This window comes from Hevea brasiliensis, chromosome 5, assembly GCF_030052815.1.
Source record: "Hevea brasiliensis isolate MT/VB/25A 57/8 chromosome 5, ASM3005281v1, whole genome shotgun sequence".
Classification (NCBI taxonomy): Eukaryota; Viridiplantae; Streptophyta; class Magnoliopsida; order Malpighiales; family Euphorbiaceae; genus Hevea; species Hevea brasiliensis.
This window is the reverse complement of record NC_079497.1, coordinates 12,576,412-12,598,538: the sequence shown is the minus strand read 5'-3', so window position 1 is coordinate 12,598,538 and position 22,127 is coordinate 12,576,412. Positions and strand designations below refer to the sequence as shown.

The following is a 22,127-nucleotide window of genomic DNA, read 5'->3' as shown; positions in this document are numbered from 1 at the left end:
ACAAAAAATTCTCTTGACTATATAGCACGCTATCTAATGTACTCATTTCATATAGATATTTTAGGATAATTTTGCATCCATTTTGCCATTTTAATTTAGTAAGCTTTTAGTGTTTATTCTAGCTAGTGAATTTGTTAATTTTTAGTTGCTTTGTATTTGATTTTTGGAATTTTGATGTTTTTAGTAGGTTTAATATGATTTGAAGGCAAAAAGATAGATATAGAAATAATTCAAGATGATTTGAAAGTTTAAAGTTGTAAGAAAAGTGAAGACAATATGCCTTATGTAGCACACTAACTGAAATTTTCAGACTCTATAACAGGTCTCATGTTGCAGGGCGTGCATAGCTAAGAGTTAGAAATAGAAGTCCGCACAGGGCATGTTGTTTCTAGTAGTATATAATACTGAGTCGTACAACCTAAATTTTTGGGATTGAAACTTACCGAAAGTATCAGGAGCCTCAACATGGCTAGTGTAGAATCTAAAGCTCTTCTTCTGAACCAACATGGGGCATGTTCAAAATCACTGAATTTAACACGGGGCATGTTGATGTCCATTGACAGCATTATTGACTTGGAAAAATTTTCACACCTCACATCTTTTATGGATAAATTTCAACAACTGTCCCTAAACTTATATAGTTGTAACACTATAGTCCTTTAACTTTAAAATGTAACAAAAAAAACTCCTAAACTTTCAAATTTTGCACAGTAAAATCTCTTTGACTTTCAATTACTGATTTTTTAGTTAGAAACTGATGTGAATAGCTCCCGCATGGCGCTTAGTCAATATTAATCTTTCTTCTCTTATGCAAAGTGTAAAATTATTCTCTTTATATATAAAAAATTATTTTATCTATAAAAAGAAGAAGGATTCAATTTACACATGGCTTGAGAGAGAAAAGAGAAATACTGACTAAGATCCATACTGGAACTGTTTAGGTCAGCGTCTAACTGAAAAACTGATAATTGGATATTAGAGGGATTTTACTGTGCAAAATTTGAAAGTTGATAGAGTTTTATATTACATTTTTAAGTTGATAGACTATAGTATTAAAACTAAATAAATTCAGAGACAATTATCAAAATTTATCCCATCTTTTATACCTTTTGTCCTTATCTTTTTTAGCCTATTACAGGGTACACTTTTGTAGACATATAAATATATCTTTTTCTTATTTTAAGCTAGAAGAAGGAAAAAAAAAGAAAATAGGAAAAAAAAAAAGGGAGATTAAGGAGAATAGAAGAGGAACGAAGAAGAAAGGACGCCAACTTTAGAATTCTTTTGTAAGAGTGACGTTGCAGCTGAGATTTTCAAAAATTATGGGCTTTCTTCATATGGGGTTTTCTATTCTTCATCTTATTTTATATTTTTTTCATCTATTTTATCATTTCCATTGTAAATATAATTATGAGTGAGTAGATTTTCCAAGATTTCATGGTTAGGTTGTAATGTTTTGAATTAATTTGTAGATTTGGATGAGTTTTTTCATATTTATGATATTTATGAGTTTTATTCATCCTTGTATACTTTATTTGACTTGCCTAGTGTTAGATCCCATTGGGCATGGTTTTTAATCTTTGATTGAAAGATTGAGAAATGAAAATCATTAATAGATAATCAATGTTTTAAAATTAATTATCTAGTGTTAGATATAAAATAGGGATTAAGAGGATTTATTGGTGATTAAAGCCTTTGTTCTTGCTTACCCATTGCTATTTTATTTAAATTTTACTTAGTTTAAGGATTTATTTACTTTATCTATTGTCTATTTTCTTTATTTTCTATTTAAGTTGCTACGTTTAGTTCATTGTGGGTTTCATATATATTTTCATTAGTCTAAATAATTGAAACAACTATATTCTTGTGGGAATGATGCTCTACTTATCATTTTATTACTTGATATGACCTGTGCACTTGTGGATCTACCATATCACTACCCATTGATGATGTTAATGTTTCCAACTAGAATATCTTTAGGGAGTGTTTAGTTTAGCTGTTGAATGCAGCTAATAGCTGTTGGACATCCAAACATTTAAACCAATGTATTTGGTCAACCCATTAAAAAGATAACTAATAGCTGATAGAGTATCTATCCGCTGTATTTTCTATCTACTCTATAATAGGAGCTATTCATGAATTGCTATATAATTTTTTTATTATTTGGCAAAAATACCCTTAATTCTCATCCTAATTCAACCAATTCTTACATCTTTAATATTGGCATTGATTTTTTTTTTTTTTTTACAATATCATCATTCATAATGTCACGTTTTAAATTTTTTATTTTTATTAGTGACATAAAACACAAAATATTTATTTATTATGAAAATATAAATTTTTTACGTGTAAAATTTAATATTATAAGATTTTTTTTCTAATATAATTAATGTATTGTTTCAAAAAAAAATAATTACTGTATTATTTTACAATTACATTTTTAAAAATTATTTAATTTTTATTTATTTATTAATAAAATAAATTATATAAACATAATAAAGCAATAATAGTATATATATATATATATATATATATATATACTTTTATTGATCATTTTAATAGCTACACGTGATGTTACCAAATACTTTATATAAATCAACTATCAGCTATAAGTTATCTGCTAACTGTTATCAATTATCAATTATCAGCTGTATTCAATAGTTAAATTAAACAGGCCCTTCATTACTGAACTACTTAGTTAAAAGTTTTAGTTACCCTAATTTTAGAGGGAAAAAGAAATGATAAATTTTATAACTATCTCTAAATTTATATAGTTATAACATTACAGTCCCTCAACTTAAAAATGTAACATAAAACTCTATTAACTTTCAAAATTTACACAGTAAAATTCATCTAATATCTAATTACTAATTTTTCAGTCAGACGCTGACTTAGATAGTTCTAGCATAAAACTTAATATTTCTCTTTTCTCTCTCAAGTTACGTATAAATTAAATCATTTTTCTCTCTATAGACAGAATAATTTTTCATGCATAAAGAAAATAATTTCACTTTGCATAAGAGATGAAAGAAAAATATTGACTAAGCATCATGCAAGAGCTATTCACATCAATTTCTAACTGAAAAATCAATAATTAAAAGTCAGAGGAATTTTACTATTTAAAATTTAAAAGTTTAGAAAATTTTATATTACATTTAAAATTAAAAGACCGTAGTATTACAATTATATAAATTCAAGAACAATTGTTAAAATTTATTCGAAAAAGAAAAGAAAACGTAACGTTTATGTACAAGAATTGGCAAATTGATCAAAATAATCTAAACATTTGCGCTATAATTTGTTATTTCATTCAAATATTTTAATTTAAATTGAAAATTATTTTTATAAAATTTAAAACAAAATTTAAGAGTATTTTGTAAAATATTCAAAAATACATGATTCAATTTTGTGATATTATCAATTGATTAATTTGACTAGAATTTCTTTAAATTTTAAAATTTAGATCAATACTAATATAAAATTAAGACATTTAAATAAAATTATGACGCAAATATTTTTTTTTTGTCAAATTGGCCGACAAGAATCCACGTGTGTTCAACCATCTGATAAAGTTGTTACAGCCTACTAGCTACCTCCAGCGAGATGGCCCATCACTGTGCTGAAAATTCATTTTCAATTCTTTATGCCACATGAACAATGAGATGTTGACGTCTTTCACTGACATGGAAAGAATCATTTTCACAAAGGAGGCTCCAACCAACAGCAAATAAATATCTAAATTTTTTAAAGTGCAAATTTCGTCCCGTTTGGCAAAAAATGAAACATGCGGTAGAAAATGATCTATTTGGGTTTCCAAGCTCTCTTTCTCTATTCTCATGATGATGCTCGTCTTCCTCATCGTTGAATGCAAATGAAGCTGTGTTCATAAGAGTCCATTTCAAGTGAGAATACTTTCAAAGCCGAAAATATATGATTATGAAAACAGATGGTTGAATGCCTCCGAGAAGACAGATTTTCAGCTGTACATTAAATTGCAATCATTGAAAAACAATTGCAATGGAGCACCCATAGTAGATAGTGTACTATTCCTAAATCCACTGCAAAGCAGCTTTCAAACGTATTAAACATCATCACAACCCTGAAAGCTAATAGGGATGATTAAATTGCAATATATATATATATATATATATATATATACACACACACGGAAGGTTTTCTAAAGGTAAGGTTTTTACATATTTTAAAATCTCCAATTTGGTGGATTAAAGAAACCTTCATACGGTAAGTCCAATGCATACACATACAGGAATCAAGTGAAGTAACGAACACATCATCAAGTAAAAGACTTGACCATAAAATCAACTGGCGTAAGTGATAAAAAATAATGCCTAATGAAATCATCAGCAACATCAACATGCATACACAGCAAAGGATATAAGAAACATACTTTTAATACACAATGAAGCCAAGCGTATTCCTCGGCCACAAAATCCACAAGTCCAAGTACACAAACTTGCCAACAACATTATTCTGCTAAAAAAGAAATGCCAAAATGGCAATCAACGATGATGCAAAGTACTTAGTCAGGACATGTGCAGAGAACAATAATGTCAGCTTAAACAATGCAGTCAAATCAACGGAAGAATTGTTTGCCCCATATGACCAAAAGTCATTTGATGGTTAACTATTGAATATCAATAATGCCATTACAAGCATGAAGCTTTTTGTGAAATTAGCTTCTTATGCATTGATCACAGCCTTTAGCATGAATGTATTGCCAAAGTTCAAATAGTTCTTAAGCACAAAGGGCAAAAAGACTTCATTTGCTCAAAATCTCACAATCAAATGGCACCTGGTCCACCTCTAAAATATATACTAGCATTGGCAAGATACAAACAGCACATTGTTTTTACGCATTAAAAAATCGCTACTTCATATAATGAAGAGCTAAAGCAATAACAAAATCAATGATTTCCTAGCCATCCCAAACTAACGGCCAACAACAAGAAACGAGCGATGTTCAAGTTAGACATCACATTACTTAAGCCTTACTCATTAGTATAGAAAATCTTGAACAACTTACATCCTCAATTACAGCCTAGATTACGCAAATAAAGCATAAAAGGAAAGTTCCGATAAACCAATTCAAGAAAACGCATTTAACATAAAGATTTCTCCAAAATATATACAAGGTTTTAGCCGTGACACGCATTATGATAGTAACATCACATAATGTTGCTTAGAATACTAAGAATACCGTAACCCGACAAGCAATATTACGAAGTACAAGTCAAAGACAAAAGCAGAGCACAAGCATATGCCTACTCTTGAGCTTGACAATCATATCTCCTATCACAGTATATGGGTAAGTCCTCGAGAACAACATAAAGTATAACCCTTAAAGCTCATACGTGAAAATAAACGAAGTACTACTCCTTGCATGCTTGTGACACAAAATACACCTAGTGTAATGCTAGGCACAAAATCAATATCAAAAAGAAGACATGTCAAAGATATTCATCACCTACTAAAATTTGGAGTCTCACTATGCAAACATGAATTTGCTTTGTCTCAATTAGCATACTCTACTCACAACAAAACACTATCAAGTCTTTGGGCAACATCAATGGTCGCCTAGTTAGCAAAGGAGTATCCACTCATCAAAAGTAGAAATTGACACACCAAAATTTGAAGTCCCACAATGCGAAAATGAGTTTCATTTGTCTCAATTAGCATACTCTACTCACAACAAAACACTATCACGTCTTTGGGCGACATCAATGGTCGCCCAGTTAGCAAAGGAGTATCCACTCATCAAAATTAGAAATTGGCACACCAAAAAATTGATATTCAATTAAAACTCATATACAATTGAAGTTCAAGCAAAAGCCAAAGTGTTTCAAGTGAAATACTTAGTAATTTCACTTCAAAAACATGGAACACTAAATTTACAATGAACAGTCTCCTCAACAATGGAAAATGCATCTTACATTTATGCCTTTCATTATATCTGAAAGATCAATAATTGATCCTATTTTCTCAGGGTTCCGAAGCAACATGGCATCCTCAAAGAAGTATCAAAAACATTCTATATAATTCTCCGTTCCACATGCCCTAAGAACGAATTCAGAACTAACATATACTTAGCCACACATTCATTATGCTCAAATATCCAATGCAAAACTCACCCATGTGGCAAACAATACTGAGAGTTAGCCTCAAACAGGAAATCAACGTTCCTACAGCTGACAGATACATCGAGTGAGCCTCAACCACGACATTAGTATGCCTATGCAAAAATCAATGAAATTGACATGCCTATGTGGCACAAAACTTCAATAGAAAGGTGCCAAGTACATTCTCCAGCCATAGCCCAAAAAATTGCAAACTGATTCTAGACATGGTAATAGGATGTAATTTACACTTGGTGGGCATTCTAGTCTTCGGGTCACAACCATTCAGCAATCAATTCATAGTCTCAGTCTATCTTAGCGTAATTAATTTACCACACCAAGAGACCCTATCAATTAAAAACTGACGTTGTGGGGACATCTGAGTATAATTATTTAGACTTGGTTATCGAAAATCCAGTTCTAATCCAATGCTAAAATCATCTCCTATTAAGACACTACTTCCAACTCCTAATTCGATTAAAATTACAATATTATCTTATAAGAGTTCTACATGAAATTAATTTCATACTCAAACAAGATTCACAACTCTTCCACTATAAATACAAAATAACCCAAAAACTCTGCCAAGAAGTGGCAGCACAACCCAAAATCTCATCAAAACTGTTCATGTGAGCAGTGAATAGTACTGATAAAGGATACCATGAACAATACTGAAACCCTAACAAGTCGAATAATCTAATACCATGTTGAGAATTATGGACATGGGAGTGTGAATATCAAATTGGCAAGCTACAAGTTGAAGTGGGCTTGAAACTAGGCTCCCTATCACCAAAATAGCCTAAGCCCTTTAATTTTCTTGTACATTATCGATGTAGGACTTGTTACCATAAGTGATATTCCAACAAATGTATATCTTCTGTTAAAGTTGACAAAATTCTGAAAAGGTTTCGTAAAGGCTAAAAGAAAGTTCTGAAGTTGAGACCTTTCTTTGCTATAAAAAATAATCAGTTGGCACAAGAAATGAAATAATATAAAAGGCACTCAATTTACAATAAAAATTCCATAAAAAAGCACTCAAAAATCAATATGCCATTATCCTAAAGTATAAGAAAGCAGCAAGTCCAAAAACATGCAGGCCCAACCCAAGAACAAGCTAAGGACAAAGGAAGCAAGAATGTTGAGATAAAATATCTACTGCACAAATATCAAACAGACAATTTTTTATTTCTTTTATGATTTAATTATTGGGGTGGGTAAGGGAAAAGGGCAAAAATAAGTAAGGGCAGGAGGGATTGCGGAAGGCGCAGGTCAAAGTTACAGTACAAAATGCAGAATATATCATCGCATTAACTCTTTCTTTGAGGAGAATATACTACAGCCCTATGGAGTTCAAAACTCACATTCTCATGTCTCATGTCAACAGGAAACAATTATCAAAGGTTGGAATGATAAAAAGGACAGAATCATACATCCTGGACCAAAGCTACAAAGGCACTATTTTTACATAATCAACATTTGCAGAGAGAGAGAGAGAGAGAGAAGATGTACTCAGCCTTCATAATCCTCCTAAGCTCCCAAGCAAAAGGGCCCCAAATAATCAAGATGGCCCCAGGAAATAATCACAGAAGAAAGCAAGTCTAAGATGGACAATGTGACCCTAATACTTTCTTTTCATGGATTTAATTAAACTGATACCTTGTGTAAATATATGTCACTCACTTCCCAAGTTTAGTGAACCATCCTTCATCAACTTCATGCTTAGACTGTTAAATCTTCCCCTGGAATAATGACGGGAAGCCTTCCTCCAATCTGTTCCAGTTTTCATCATAGCAACAAACTCATCATAGCTGATTTTCCCATCCTGCATTCATTGGAGAGTAGTATGTCAGATTTCAATATGCTCAATCAAAGAGGTCAATATAATGATTAATGAAGAAATATTGGCTCTTCACCTTGTCTGTATCCACTTCTTGGAAGATGTCATTTGCTACATTTGTAAAATCATCTGCACCGTCTTCCATCAATGCATCCCGGAGTTCATCTGGTTCAATATAACCGTTGCCATCTTTGTCAAAGCAGGAAAATGCCTTGCGGAGATGCTCATCATTGGCCATCCTTTGCAGATGAAGGGAAACAGCAACAAATTCCCCATAATCTAGTGTACCTTTCCCATTAGCATCTACCTGTTGTCAAAAAATTTGACTGTTAAAAAACAAAAGAAACTACCATACAAAAATCGTTCCTTCAATGCTTTTCAAGAATATTTCACATCACAAGGCTATTTGTTATAATCTTTTCAAGGCTAAGACAAATTTGTGCGGATATGTAGAGACATTTTTTCATTGTAATAATGTTCAGGGTTAATTCCACAAATCACCCCACATTTCCCTGTAGATTTCAATATCAACTTGGAGGTTTAAAATCTCAAGGCTTCAAATGATTTCCATTGTTCACCCTTATTAGTTCTGCAATATTTGACCAACAGAAACCCATGTGACAGAAGCATGTTTACTTTCTACCCATTCTTAATATTTCTTTTTTCCATCAAAACAAACCAACTTTAATTTCCTCCCTACCCCAGGAAAAGAAAAATAAATCCACTCCCCCCCACCCCCCCACCCCCCCTCTTTCTCTAGAACTTAATTATGCCCAACCTTAATAACTTACAAGCACATTGGTGAGTTTGCAAATCTGTCACTATATTTTCCATCTAATTTGTTAAAAATGTCTGAAATCAGGAAAAAAATAAAGCTCAATCCTCTAGTTAAAAATATCTTCTACTACTGATCCAACTTGGGTTTCTAACAAGAATACCCTCAAACCCATGCACCATAATCACATACTTGCGGTAAAAAGAACCAAGACCATAGCACCATCTACTGCATTTGACTCCAATGTATTGCAGGATATGGCGCAGGAATGAAGTGGATGTGGTGAGGGTGGCAGAGAAGAAAGATGAGGACAAATAAAATATATGGTGAAGTGGATGCGAGAAAACAAAACCAAGTCTATATGGGAGGAGAGTAGAACAGAAATTAATGTGGGAAGAGGACAAATATGTAGGCTGAGATCAGATGTGGCAATGATGTTGAGGAAGCATAGGAGTGGGATAAAAGGAAGGAAATGGCAGCATGAAATTCTTTCTTCAAAAGCGTGCACATGATAAATTACAGTAGGAAAGAGTAATAAGGAAGCTTTATATAATTGCAAAGAGAGATGTCTGGTAGGCAACAGCAAGCAGTTTATGTGTGTGTGTGTGTGTGTGTGTGTGTGTGTGTGTGTGTTATTGCATTTGGATTCCTGTTAACTGAATATGCTGGATTTACCTAAGTGAATACAATCAACCACATTGGAGCTGTGAGGTTTCAGCTGAAACATTCTTAAGATAAGTAATTCCAGATTGACAGCCTAGAAGGAAATAAAAGCATAAATTATTTCTAGAACTACTGACCAACAAAGGATTTAACTAGTCAGATAGTGAAGGATTCCAGCACACCATGTATAAATTGCTAATGTCCAATGTTTGAGATGTAACTCTCATTTACCATACACAAACATCAGTAATGGGGAAATAAGGGCTTAAGGTGTATTTGCTGCAATCAAGCTAGAAGTATTGTTGACCACAGAGAAAGCATAAAGAAAGCATACTCACAGCTTCAATAAGCATTTGAACTTCAGACTCCGCAAGCTGGGAGTTAAAATTACGAAGTCCAGCTTTCAATTCTTCAATTGAAACAATACCATCATTATCTGTGTCCATCTTCCTGAACATCTCTTTGATGTCTTCAACTTCTTCAATGGACAAGAAATCAGCAATAACCTGAATTAAAGTACCAAATAATTCTTTTCTGGATGTAAAAATAACATAGAATGATAGAAACAAAAAGATGAAAACTTTGGTGGAAAAACCAACCCTAAGGGCTTTTCTTTTAAATCTGTTCATCATTGAAAATTGCTTAAGTCGAGACTTGACAACATCACCAAGAGGAACATTTGGAGCCTTTTTAGCATTTTGGAGCCATGGATGCTCTGTGAAGGAGACAAATGAATGGTGAAACATTAGCAGTTATCATGCAAATTCTAATGCAACAATTACAAAAGTCATAATACCTAGACCAAGCCTAGTGTTATAGTTTCTGAAGCAACCAACCTGGGCATAATCAATATATTCTCAGCTTCACATAATGAACAGTTCAAAATCCATAGGACATAAAATTAACATGGAGTTTGACTTAACACCAAACCTATTCAAAATGCACAGGCCAGGATTTTCTTTAACCTCATTTCACACACAGCTGGATTATGAATTTTTACCAAATCCAGCCCAATACAATAAAAATGTCAAGAAATTTACATTTTATTAAACAGACATACCAAGGGGGTCCCTAATAAATACAAATTCCAAGATTGGTTCACGTTTGAGGCAAGCCTCAATTGTACCAGGGAACAAACTCCCTGCCCAAGCCCGGCTTTTTAAGTGGGTTGGTCTGGGTAAACTAGTCAAGTCCTCAAACCAGAGAACAGACATAATCAATATTGAATTACAGGCTTAGAGGTTATAATTGTGAACCATTTGTGAAATCTATGAACCACTAGTTTATTATTTTTGAAGTTGGTAAATAAATGAACCTTTTCCTGCTCTTATCTTCCACATATACCCAATTTCTAAAATTAAAATATTTCAGTATATGTGAAAGGCAACCTTGTATTGTTACTTGTTCATCTACATGTCTACATTAAAATGTCAAAACATTGTTGATCAAAAGACGGTAGTTTTTGGGTTGAGGCATGTATATAGGTTAGACTGCTGCTTAGATTAGTATTTCATATGTGAGGGTGTAACTGTTTGGCGTAACCAATGAGTGCAACCATATGCTTTGGCCCCTCATAGTTTTGCCCTTAAAAGGATGACTTGGAATATTGTAACAACCAAAACCAAAACCAAGGCAATTTTGATATCAACTGTAACAACCAAAACCAATCCACTCTGGCTCATTATATGTAACCCATATTTCACCAAAACATGCTTAACGTAAGATTCGACATGCCAACCCCACAATGAAAGGGGACAAGCTTAGTTGGTACACTAGTTTGGCTTGTGGCAAAATGTATTACACTTTGGATCACTTTTAGTTTTCAGGTAGTAATTCTGATGTGAGCCACAAATTGAAAGCTTATGAGAGACATAATAAGGTCAAGCAAGTTTAGGATAGAGGTGCTGCAAACTGCCGCAAATTGGAAAGTAGGTTAGATTGCTACAGAAGTCAAAAAAAATTTTTCTTACGTTTAAGTTAATCTAAATAAGGCAATATCATGTATTTATGGTATGTTAGAGTTATAAACTATTCTTATGGCTCTCACCTATAAGTTTAATCTTTTAAGTTGAGTGACTTCTTGGTATGCTATTTACAGTGTCTCAAAACCAAAAGGTCTCAAGTTTAAATCTTGGCCGCCCTCATATGTTAATTAAATATTTCGGCACAAGGTAATGCGGATTTGTGCTTATTCACACTTTACGCCTAGTGGGCATTCAATAGGGGTGTACAAAAAAACAGACAAACAGATCAACTCGACCAACTCAAATAAATCCAAACCGAAATTAGTGGTTTTATATATTTAAATATTGATTATGGTTTGAAATAATTATAAACCGAATTTTCGGTTTAGGTTTCGGGTTGACAAAAAAAAAATTAAACCCAAACCGAGTATATATATATATATATATATATATATATATATATATATATATATATGAGAAATATGTAAATAACTTTATTTCATGTTCTATTCTTATTTATTTTTACTAAATAATGCATCTTAAATTAATATTTTATTTTAAATTAATATATGATAATATGTATATAAAAAAAGTTTAATAAAAGTTGAATTATAAAAACTAAAAAAGTATTAAAACAAGTAAAAACCGCCCAAACTAAACCCAACCCGCTTATTGTAAAAACTGAACATATGTGATTTTGTAATTTAATTTGTTGGTTTCGATTTGAATACTATCAAAACCAACTTTTTCAGTTTGGTTTGGCAAATACATCGAATTCACCCAAACCGACCCATGTACACCCCTAGCATTTTCATGCAGAGGTATATTAGAGCCATAAAACTATTCTTGTGAACTCTACCTACAAGTTTGTGCTTTTAGATTGAATAATTTCTTAACATTAGAGAAAAATAATGATTTCTACTCTTAAGTGAGAATATAGTTCATATTTAGTAATTCCTATTTCTAATCTAATTAGGAAGAATAAGACATTCCTAGTACTATTTAAGAAGAGGCAGCCTATGAAATTATGATAATTATTTTTTATCAAAGGGCTTGAGTCCTTACAACTCAAAGATTTAGGGTTTCCTCTAATGAGACCTAACTTATTTCACCATAGGCAGAAAGCAAAAGCTCTCAATCCTTTATTTGATCCACAAATTCATAGACCCGTGACTCAAACTCAAACTTGGAACCATATCAACTTGGTATTAGATCAGGAAGTTATCGAAGACTATAACCCTCAGCAGCTATTCATGGACTTCCTAAAGATTTACCGAGAGGACAAGCAAGCACCAGATGCAAAATTCAAAGCACTCCCCAAACCAGCGGACTCCAACAATAGCAATAGTAGCATACCTAGGCAACGAAGCAACAAACAAGTTGAAGGGAATTCCTGCACCAGCGAAGAGACCAATCTAGACAAAATGGAGGGTGGTTCATATGTTTCCACGAATGCTAGAGTCGGCAATTTTAGACACAACACAAAAAATAGAGAGTTTGGATTAGGTTTATTTGTGCTCATTTTCGTGTCAAAATCGTGTCACTCATTTATAACAAGCCAATAATCGTGTTCTGTCGCGAGTTGACCATCTAACCTGATTTGGCATGTTTATAACACGCTTTATTATCCGTATCATGTGTCGACTAGCAACCCACAAATTATATTATTAGAAAATGATAAATTAGTAAATATAAACTTAATTATTTATTATATTAGAGTTTTATTATATTTTTTTCATTTTCTTTACTAAAATTTATTTAATTTATGAATTTATATAACAAGTTAAAAGTTATTGTTTACAAATATTTGTTTTTTAATTTTTTTGTTAAAATACTAATTAGCTAAATATTGAAATATCACTTGTTTGGTTAATGTTACATGGAATATTTTCATTTATTATTATATTTATGAGAAAATAAAAGTAATGTGTAAATTTCATTTAACATATTAATTTATAATTTTTTTTGTTTCCAAATACTAATTTATAATTATTAAAAGCATTAAATTGTGTCAAATGAGTTATATTGGGTCGTACCAAATCATGTTAAATGAGTCACCGTGTAAAATTAACCCAACACGATTTAATACTAATTATTTTATGTTGTGTAACCCGTATAATAAAAAAGTCATGCTTGTATTAAGATTTTTTACACAATTTATTAATCATGCAATATTCGTGTCAACCCTTAATTGTGTTCGTGCTGTATTCATGTCGACACGAATGCGACCTGCCAACCCGAATTGCACCCCTAGTATGCTAAACTTCATTTTCCACATTTCAATGGACAATGAGAACCTTTGGGTTGATTGAATAAGTACGAATGCTTATTCCATCACCAGCACACTTCTAAGAAAGACAAGATAGGACTGGCTTCTTTCCACCTTGAGACAACAACAAACTCTAGTTTCTCAAATTGGAGAGGGAATGAATTCTAAAGATATTGTAACATACGCTTTAGGCCTCCAATCCGTAGTCACAAGTAGAGGGAGCTTTCAAAATTACGACAAGAAGGTAGTAATGAGGACAGCAAGTACCAATGCAAGTTTGAACAACTTGCAACCCATGCAAGCACGCTATCCGCAACACAAGAGGTTCAAATCTTTATTAGTGGTCTCCAAGATCATATTACTATGGAAGTTGAGATGCAAAATCTTGTTGATCTCACCAGTACTATGATTTTGACACGTCTATATGAATGAACCCAATCTTTACCTAGGAGGACTATAAATGTACCTATACCCGTCAAATTGGAATGCAAATTATGCGAGTTTAGCTAGATAGGATCCCACAATCCAGCTGTAAAAAGGCTGTCAAGAATAGAGACGGATAAACAGAGCGCTGCAGACCTCTTCTTTAATTGTGATAAACCATATGTCAAAGGCATCAATCTAAACAGCTTTTCTTGATCAAGTTATATATAGAAGGGAACATGAACACGGGGAAGAAACTATAGAACACGTAACAACCATAACTTGCACTCCTCAAACTATGCAACTTTTCAACTTCTGAGCCCAAGGACAAGCACATTTTGAAGATCAAGAGTAATGATGTGAGCTACAAATTGAAAGTTTATCAGTAGGAAGGGATCCTGCAAACTATGACAAATTGGGAATTTAGTCTAATTGCTACAGAAGGCAGAAATTTTTCATGCATGATAAGTTTGTCTAAATAAGACAGTGTTAAGTATTCCTAGTCTAAGTAGGAATATAGTTAGTAATTATTATTTCTATTCTAATTTGGAAGAGTATAACATTTCTTGTACTATTTAAGAAGATGCAACGACAGGCCATATTATATGGTAGTGAGTATTGGACACTGAAGGAGTCGTATATGTCTAAGATAAGAGTTGCGGAAATAAGAATGTTAAGATGGATGAGTGGCCATACTAGACTAGATAAAGTCCGTAATGAGAGTATTAAAGAAAAGGTAGAAGTGGTGTCAATTGAGGATAAGTTGAGAGAAGAGAGATTGAGGTGGTTTGGTCATGTGAAGCGTAGACGTACGGAGGCTCCAATTAGACAAGTAGAGCACATTAAGTTAGAGGATAGAAAGAAAAGAAGGGGTAGACCTAAACTGACTTGAAGGAGAGTAGTACAACATGACCTAAAAGCATTACACATTTCTGAGGATTTAACCCAAAATCATTTAGAGTGAAAAAAGAAAATCCATATAGCCAACTCCAAATTTTTAGGATAAAAGCTTAGTTGAGTTGAGTTGAGTTGAGTTGAGTTGAGTTGTATTTAAGAAGATGCAACCCATAAATGAAATTATGAGAATTATTTTTTTACCAAAAGGCTCAAGTCCTTACAACTTAGAGATTGTTAAGGAAAGTCAACTACAGATTCTCAATTAGTGTGTATCCCTGTGTATAGATGAGTACAGACACAATTTTAGGGAATCCTATTCCTAATTAGATTAGCAATCAGTAGTCACCAGTATAAATCTGTACCAATCCTTTCATTAATAAAATATAACAAACATATTCATAACAAAGATCTAGGGTTTTCTCTAGTGAGCCCTAACTTATTTCACCGTAGGTCAAAAAAGGTAAAAGACCAAAAGCTCTCAATCCTTTATTCAATCCACAAGTCCATTAACCCATAACTCAATTTTAGAGTCAGGATCATATCAAATTCCTTTTTATTCAAGACAACAGTATTTGCCTATTTGGCAGATGTTACACAATTATGCTATAGAAAACGTTATCGCTTCTTGTTCTACCTTCTAATTCATGCCCAAGTTTCTATAACTAAGATATGTTAGTAAATTTGTAAAGCAACTTCATATTGCTATATATCCATCCATATTTTGTTTGTCTTCAAATTTTAAACATTTTGAAACATGGTACTTTCAAGGTTGTGGTCATAGCTATTAAAGGCAAGCCTCGAGCTATAGGCCACCCAAGCGCCCAACCCATATGAGGTGGGTGATGTTCTATCAAGTGTGTGCATAGGCACACCATGCTAATATTTTTTTCTGCATAATTTTTTTCTTTTTTGGTTAAATGTTATTTCATCAAGAGTCCATTGTTGATTTACAATGAATATGTGCTTACCATGTTGTCATACTCACTAAATCAAATTAGAACAACAAAAAGAAAGAAGCCATCAGTATATAAGAAATCAAAGTAATTATATAGAAAAGGAAATAAAATAAAACCAGTTTTACTTCAACATTACCAGGTTCTCTCTCTCTCTTAATCCTCCATTTTTCTTCAATTAATTTTTCTTTCCTTTTGTTCCAAACCCCTTGATCCCACTTTTTTCCTCCTTTTGTCATCTTTTCTCCTACACTCTCAATCCCAGAAAACATACAATATTTTCTTCATTCTGCAGAGAATCTCTGCTGCTACCTCTCTGTTGATTTTCTCTCTTCGTTTCTCATCTTTTTTAATTCTCTCTCCTTTTCTGGATGCCTCTTGGACTTCCAATTCAGCAATTATTTTTACCCCTTTCCCTTTTTTTCCTTTTCCAGATGCATACTGAATGAAGCCTATCTGAAACAATTTAACCCCTTCGATCCAGTTTCCTATCTCTCAATTAGTAAATTACAGAATTTTAAGGGTTTGCTTCAATGAGCTGCTAATCAGCATGCTATCTCAGTGCTAACTCAGCATAGAAACACAACTCATGACATGACTCACACCATTGGAGATAATTTATAATACACCAATAAAAAGTGTGAAATAAAATTTAAAATTCTTGCAAAGTTCAGAACTTATCAAATTATCATCCCTGATTCAATTAATATACAATGCATCATAATTAAATACATTGTAGAGTTTTTCCACCCCATATTCTTCTGTAAGTTTGCATTATCCACATCATATTCAAAATCTGCGTTGGTCTTTCATGAGAATTTAAGTAAAGATTTGTCACATTAGAAACAAAAAGGCATGTATTTTTGAGCAACTATGAAAATAGCGTGAGGATATTGGTGAAAATTGACAAAAATGGAACTGAAACTTAAAAAACAGAAAGAAATTCTGAATCTAAACATTGCATAATGCTATAATCTCAAAAACAGCTCAATAAAACAGCTATTCAAAAAATATCACTACAGTAATATTATACAACCTATGTTTCATTAAGTGCGACTAATACAAGAGAGAAGTACTTCAGTATATCCACATATAGCTTACAACAGATTCTTTAAAAGAAAACACTCCACTGGCATGAGCCTTGTAATAGTAATTCAATATAGACAAAATATATATCATAATTCATAAAATCTACTCTTAAAAAAGCCACTGCACTAACAAGAGCCTTTTAGTAGTAGTATACATGGGAAGCATCCAAAAAATAGATAAAGATTAGAAATATTTGGGAAGCATTACTTTCTACGGCTTTGTTAAGATGCACTATGCATGCTTTAAATCATTTTAGCCAGATTACCATGCATTTGAAGCTAAAGATGCCCAACTTTCCTCGTGGGAAATTTTATTTTTCCTTTTAACTTGTTATTTATTTATTTTCATAGTCTTCATAAATTGTTAATGTATAGTTTTGTAGAACATTAACAGCTAGTTACTTAATGCAAGACACATATCAAAGTCTAACAAAGGATGCTTGCAAGACCTGAATCAAGACCCAGAATCTTCAGATATGTAGCGCATCTTTTTCACACTGTAGCATCTCACTAAGACCAAAAAAGCTACTTCAATTGCAAGGCATGATCAGTGCCCAATGACAAATCATTTCCAACCATAAAAACCAACACTACAAATATATACAACAATAACAACTAAGCTTTAATGTTAAACTAGCTGAGGTCGGTTATATAGATCATTTTTCGTCATTTAGCTCTATTTGAGACTACTCTACAAATATATAACATTGAAAAAAAAAACGGAAGAAAAAAATAAGACACAACTGCCAAATTTCTAACTTGCAAAAGGAAATGAAAATTCATGATTGAAGGTGATACCCAAGAAAAATCAAAGAGATGTAAATACCTAGCACTTGCTTTGCAGTCAGTCGAAGCTTCGGGTCTGGCTCCAACATCTGCTTGACTAGACTCTTGGCACTCTCAGAAATGTTTGGCCATGGATCCCGTTTGAAGTCTATAATCCCACGAAGAATGGCCTGTGCAACTCCTTGCTCAGACTCTGTATTAGAAGTGCATTTTAGCTAAAATGAAAACAATTTAACATTCTAAGGAAAAAAACACAAAATAACACTAAAAAAGCAAGGAATAATAGTAGTGACTATGTCAGCATAGGAGAATATTAAAGATATTAACACATGGTGCAATCACACATGCCTAGCCCCACAGACATACATGCAGAGAGAGAGGGAAAGAGGGATAGAGGAAGAGATCGAGAGAGGCAGAGAGAGAATAAAGAATATAATCACCAGCCCAAAAAGGGGGAACTCCACACAACAAAATGTAAAGAATAACCCCTGCACTCCATATGTCAATTTCTGGCCCGTAGTTCCGCTTGAGCACCTCTGGAGCCATGTAATATGGACTTCCGACAATTTCAGAGAACCTCTCACCTAGAATATTTAAAATTCAGGCAGTAGACTTCATCAGCATTAACACACAAGTAAAAATACAAACAATTATAATTAATTAAACACGATCAATGATTTTGACAACATGACTGTTGTTTTGTAATTTACTGACAAAATAACTTCTTTTGGAAGCCAGTTGCTTCAACACAAAAGAAGCATTTAACAATAATTCAGAAAAGACCAAAGTCATAACTATAACCTAGAGAACATGGTCCACATTTCTACTTGCACGTGGTGAATCTTTTACATGTACACTTTCTGGCATAAAACGCTTATGAGCTTACCCAAAATAAGCTCGATGTCCTGAATCACTATGGTAATAAATTTTGACAAAAATTAAAACTTTAGGCTTGACATGGCCGGGCTAGAGTCAGTCTGACACTGAATTGTCAATTTGATTGTTCATGAGAGCATTCAATATTTTGGACTTAAACACTCTACAATCAGACACCATAGACAAAGAATTGCAATATAACAGTAATTACAATTTGGATATTTGATGGAACTACAGAGTAACAAATCTATGCCTATTGCAGTGCAATAGGTCAAATCAAAACAGAAAAGTTACCTGTTCTATATCACTACATTTATTGATGGAAAGTCAAGCTTCAAAGTGCATCCTTTCATGCAAGAACACATAAATCAATGTTTAAAATGCATTATGCATGCTTGGTTGGGTTCTCAAATCCTGAGAATTTTCAAACTTCGCCAAGTTTTTTCCTTTGGATACTTTGATGATATTCTTTCACATTTGTTCAGATAAGAGCTTCCTCTACAGTTCATCAAAAAGCTACTTAATAATCCGTAGGAACACAACATTCTCAACAGAAAAGTAAGAAATTCTATTTTCCTGGCACTGCTAAGGATAACAACAACACAATATGTCGATCTTTTTTTTCCAATAACTTAAATGATAGCATAAACTGCATAGAGTTTCAAATAATTCATCTCACTTTCTTATCCTGGTTTCAACTTTCAACTGATACACTCTGTATATTCCTAGTACATAGCCAGTCTTCAGTCAATAATTTATCTCCCTGCACTACAATATATCCCCAAAATTAGCTATCTAAAATTTTGCAGAGATCTCAGTGCAATGCTAACAAAAATTTTACAGGCAGCATCTCATTTGAAAGGAACTTCATCTATTATTTCACAAGGAGGATGGGAAGCGTGTATACGTTACTCATTCCCCGTTCTTATAAAACCAGAGTTGGCATTTTCATTTTCTAAATAAGTCATCCTCACTAATAGTATGGAAACTAAAACCTCAAAATTCGAGCTCTCACCTGGCTTGAAAAATATTGACAAGCCAAAATCAATGGCCTTCAAAGGCGAATTCTCCTTCTTATTTGCAAAGAGAAAATTCTCGGGCTTCAAGTCCCTATGAATTACTCCATGCTTGTGGCACAGCTGCACAACCTCCACAATCGTCCGTGTGACAGCCGCAGCTGCTCTCTCCGTATAATGCCCTCTGGCCACAATCCGATCAAACAGTTCTCCTCCCTCGCACAACTCCATCACCAAATGTACCGCATTGTCATCCTCGCAGGCCTCCTTCAAGCTCACAATGCTAGAATTCTTAGGCAAGTGCTTCATTATCGCCACTTCGCGCCTCACATCTTCAATATCCACCGCAGTCCTCAGTTTCCGCTTGGAAATACTCTTACAGGCCAGTAACTCTCTATTATCACGGTCAATACAAAGATAAGTAACTCCAAACTCGCCACGGCCCAACTCGCGATCGACAAGGTACTTCTCTTCGATATTCTCCTTGGTAACATCAGTGAGGACAGTGATCGGTGCCTTCTTAGCAGCTCCGGCATCTTTCTTGGCGTGATCATGGCCGGAGAAGTTGGATTTCACATCTTCTCTGGCGACGGCGGCCGGAGATCGGCAGCAATTCCCCATTCAGCAAGCAAAAACTTACAGTAAGAAAATGCTGTGATTTAGTACAGATCTCGTAGAAACCGTAGTTAGGGTTTCACTTTCACATTCTAAAGTGAGACCCTACCCCTAATACTAGAGAGAAAGAGAGAGAGAGAGAGAGACAGGATGAGAGAGAGGGAGAGAGTGAATTGGAGAGAAGGAGAAAGGGAATGCGGTGATATTAGTGAGGTGAGTAGGGTGTCTTTTGTGAAGAGTTCGTCTTTTGATATTTTTTAGTAATATATTTATTAATTTTTTATAAATTAAAATAAAAAATGGAATTCTTTTTATCGTCGTCTTTGCTCTGTGACTTTTGTCGGCTAATCGATGCCGGAACGGGACGGTGGCGGGTGGGAACTTAGAACGGAGAGCATAGAGGGCGAGCTTTCGCAAATTTTTATTGGCTGTCTCTCTACCCTCACACCGTGGCTATTTTCATGGGCTATGGCGAGACAGAATTATGATGGGAACTAGAATAGATTAGTATAAAATAAAACTAGATTTACGATAAAGTCCCTCATTTCTTTCATTTTTTTTCTCCTACCCAAATTTCACATTTGAAACGTAGGGGCATGCGATTCCCGTTATAGTTTTAATTCTGTTTAAAATATTAAAATTAAATTAAATTACTTTAATAATTCATACTTTATCTTTAAAAGTTTTTTCTATTAAAATTTAAATATAGTGTGAGGGAGGTCATAACCCTAAAAAAAATTAAAATATTTCTTTAATTATGTATGAAAATTAAGATTTTTTTAATAATAAATTTATCTATTATTGACATTATTGATTCTTTTAAAATATTTATTTTTAATAATTTTTAATAAAAGGTTAACTCGTAAATTTTAAATTTTGTTTTTTATTTAAGTTATTTTTAGAAAGTCAAATTTCATTATATTTATAATAATTAAATAACAAGTATTTTTTAGATTCAATTGAGGTCAAATAAATTAGATCATTTGGCAAAATAATAAATATTTTTCTCATTAAAACTCATAGTAATCATTTTTATTATTACAAATAACTGGCGTTAAAAATAAAATTTTACATAAAATAAGCTTTCATATCAAACTACATATACACTAATAAATTAATTCTTTGAATTTTTAATTTTAATTATAATTCTCATAAATTTGCTGTGAAAGAAATACCAAATAGTAATAAACTAAAAAAATGTAATTTATTATAAATTTTTAATGATCCTTATAAACTTTTTAGTTACATCACTGATTATTATTATTATTATTATTATTATTATTATTATTATTATTATTATTATTATTATTATTATTATTATTATTATTATTATTATTATTATTAAATTTGTATCTAATTAGTTATTTAATATTTAAAATTAATTATTAACACATAATATATTATATAATATATATTTTCAACATTTTTTTAATTTTATTATCGTTACTAATAAGCTTATTATATAAAATATATTTAAAATTAATAATTATAATATAATTTAATATATTTATAATTAAAATTATTAAGTAAAATTAGAGAAATGAAAGATAATGTTTAATTGTATGCAGTCCATAATTGTTTGCATATAAATATATGTAATGATATATTAAAGAATATGTAAAACATATATTTATAATTAATTTTTCGATTTAATATAAAGTTTATACAAATTTAATTTAATTCTCAACAAAAATCAAAACCAAATGATGAGTTTGATTTAGTACAAACTTTCAATTTTATTCGATACCTAATAAAATAAGTATCTAAAGTTTAGGAATTGAATGTCTAATAAAGCTTGGCATTTAATCCTATATTTTAGATTAAAGTTAAA

General features: G+C 32.4%; 1 protein-coding gene across 2 annotated transcripts; it reads right to left on the bottom strand.

Annotated features, from left to right (window-relative positions):
- Positions 1 to 7,422: 7,422 nt before the first annotated feature.
- On the bottom strand, positions 7,423 to 20,766 carry LOC110640244 (calcium-dependent protein kinase 13). Of its 2 annotated transcripts, XM_021791477.2 has the most exons (7): positions 19,681 to 20,764; positions 18,230 to 18,373; positions 17,830 to 17,982; positions 10,009 to 10,124; positions 9,748 to 9,915; positions 8,048 to 8,278; positions 7,423 to 7,956 (listed from the first exon to the last, which is right to left on the bottom strand). In XM_021791477.2, exons 1-7 carry the CDS (start codon positions 20,300 to 20,302, stop codon positions 7,807 to 7,809), a joined length of 1,584 nt encoding a protein of 527 aa, XP_021647169.2. In that variant the 5' UTR covers positions 20,303 to 20,764; the 3' UTR covers positions 7,423 to 7,806. The 2 variants fall into 2 exon arrangements, with proteins under 2 accessions (XP_021647169.2, XP_058003007.1); XM_058147024.1 differs by having other exon boundaries at positions 9,748 to 10,124; positions 19,681 to 20,766.
- Between the last annotated feature and the right edge of the window lie 1,361 nt (positions 20,767 to 22,127).

Coding starts and splice junctions, on each gene's coding strand:
- LOC110640244 (XM_058147024.1), bottom strand. CDS start 20,302: ATGGGGAATTGCTGCCGATCTCCGGCCGCCGTCGCCAGAGAAGATGTG. Junction 18,374..19,680: donor GTCAATATTTTTCAAGCCAG/GTGAGAGCTCGA, acceptor TAAATATTCTAG/GTGAGAGGTTCTCTGAAATT. Junction 7,957..8,047: donor AAGAAGTGGATACAGACAAG/GTGAAGAGCCAA, acceptor CAATGAATGCAG/GATGGGAAAATCAGCTATGA.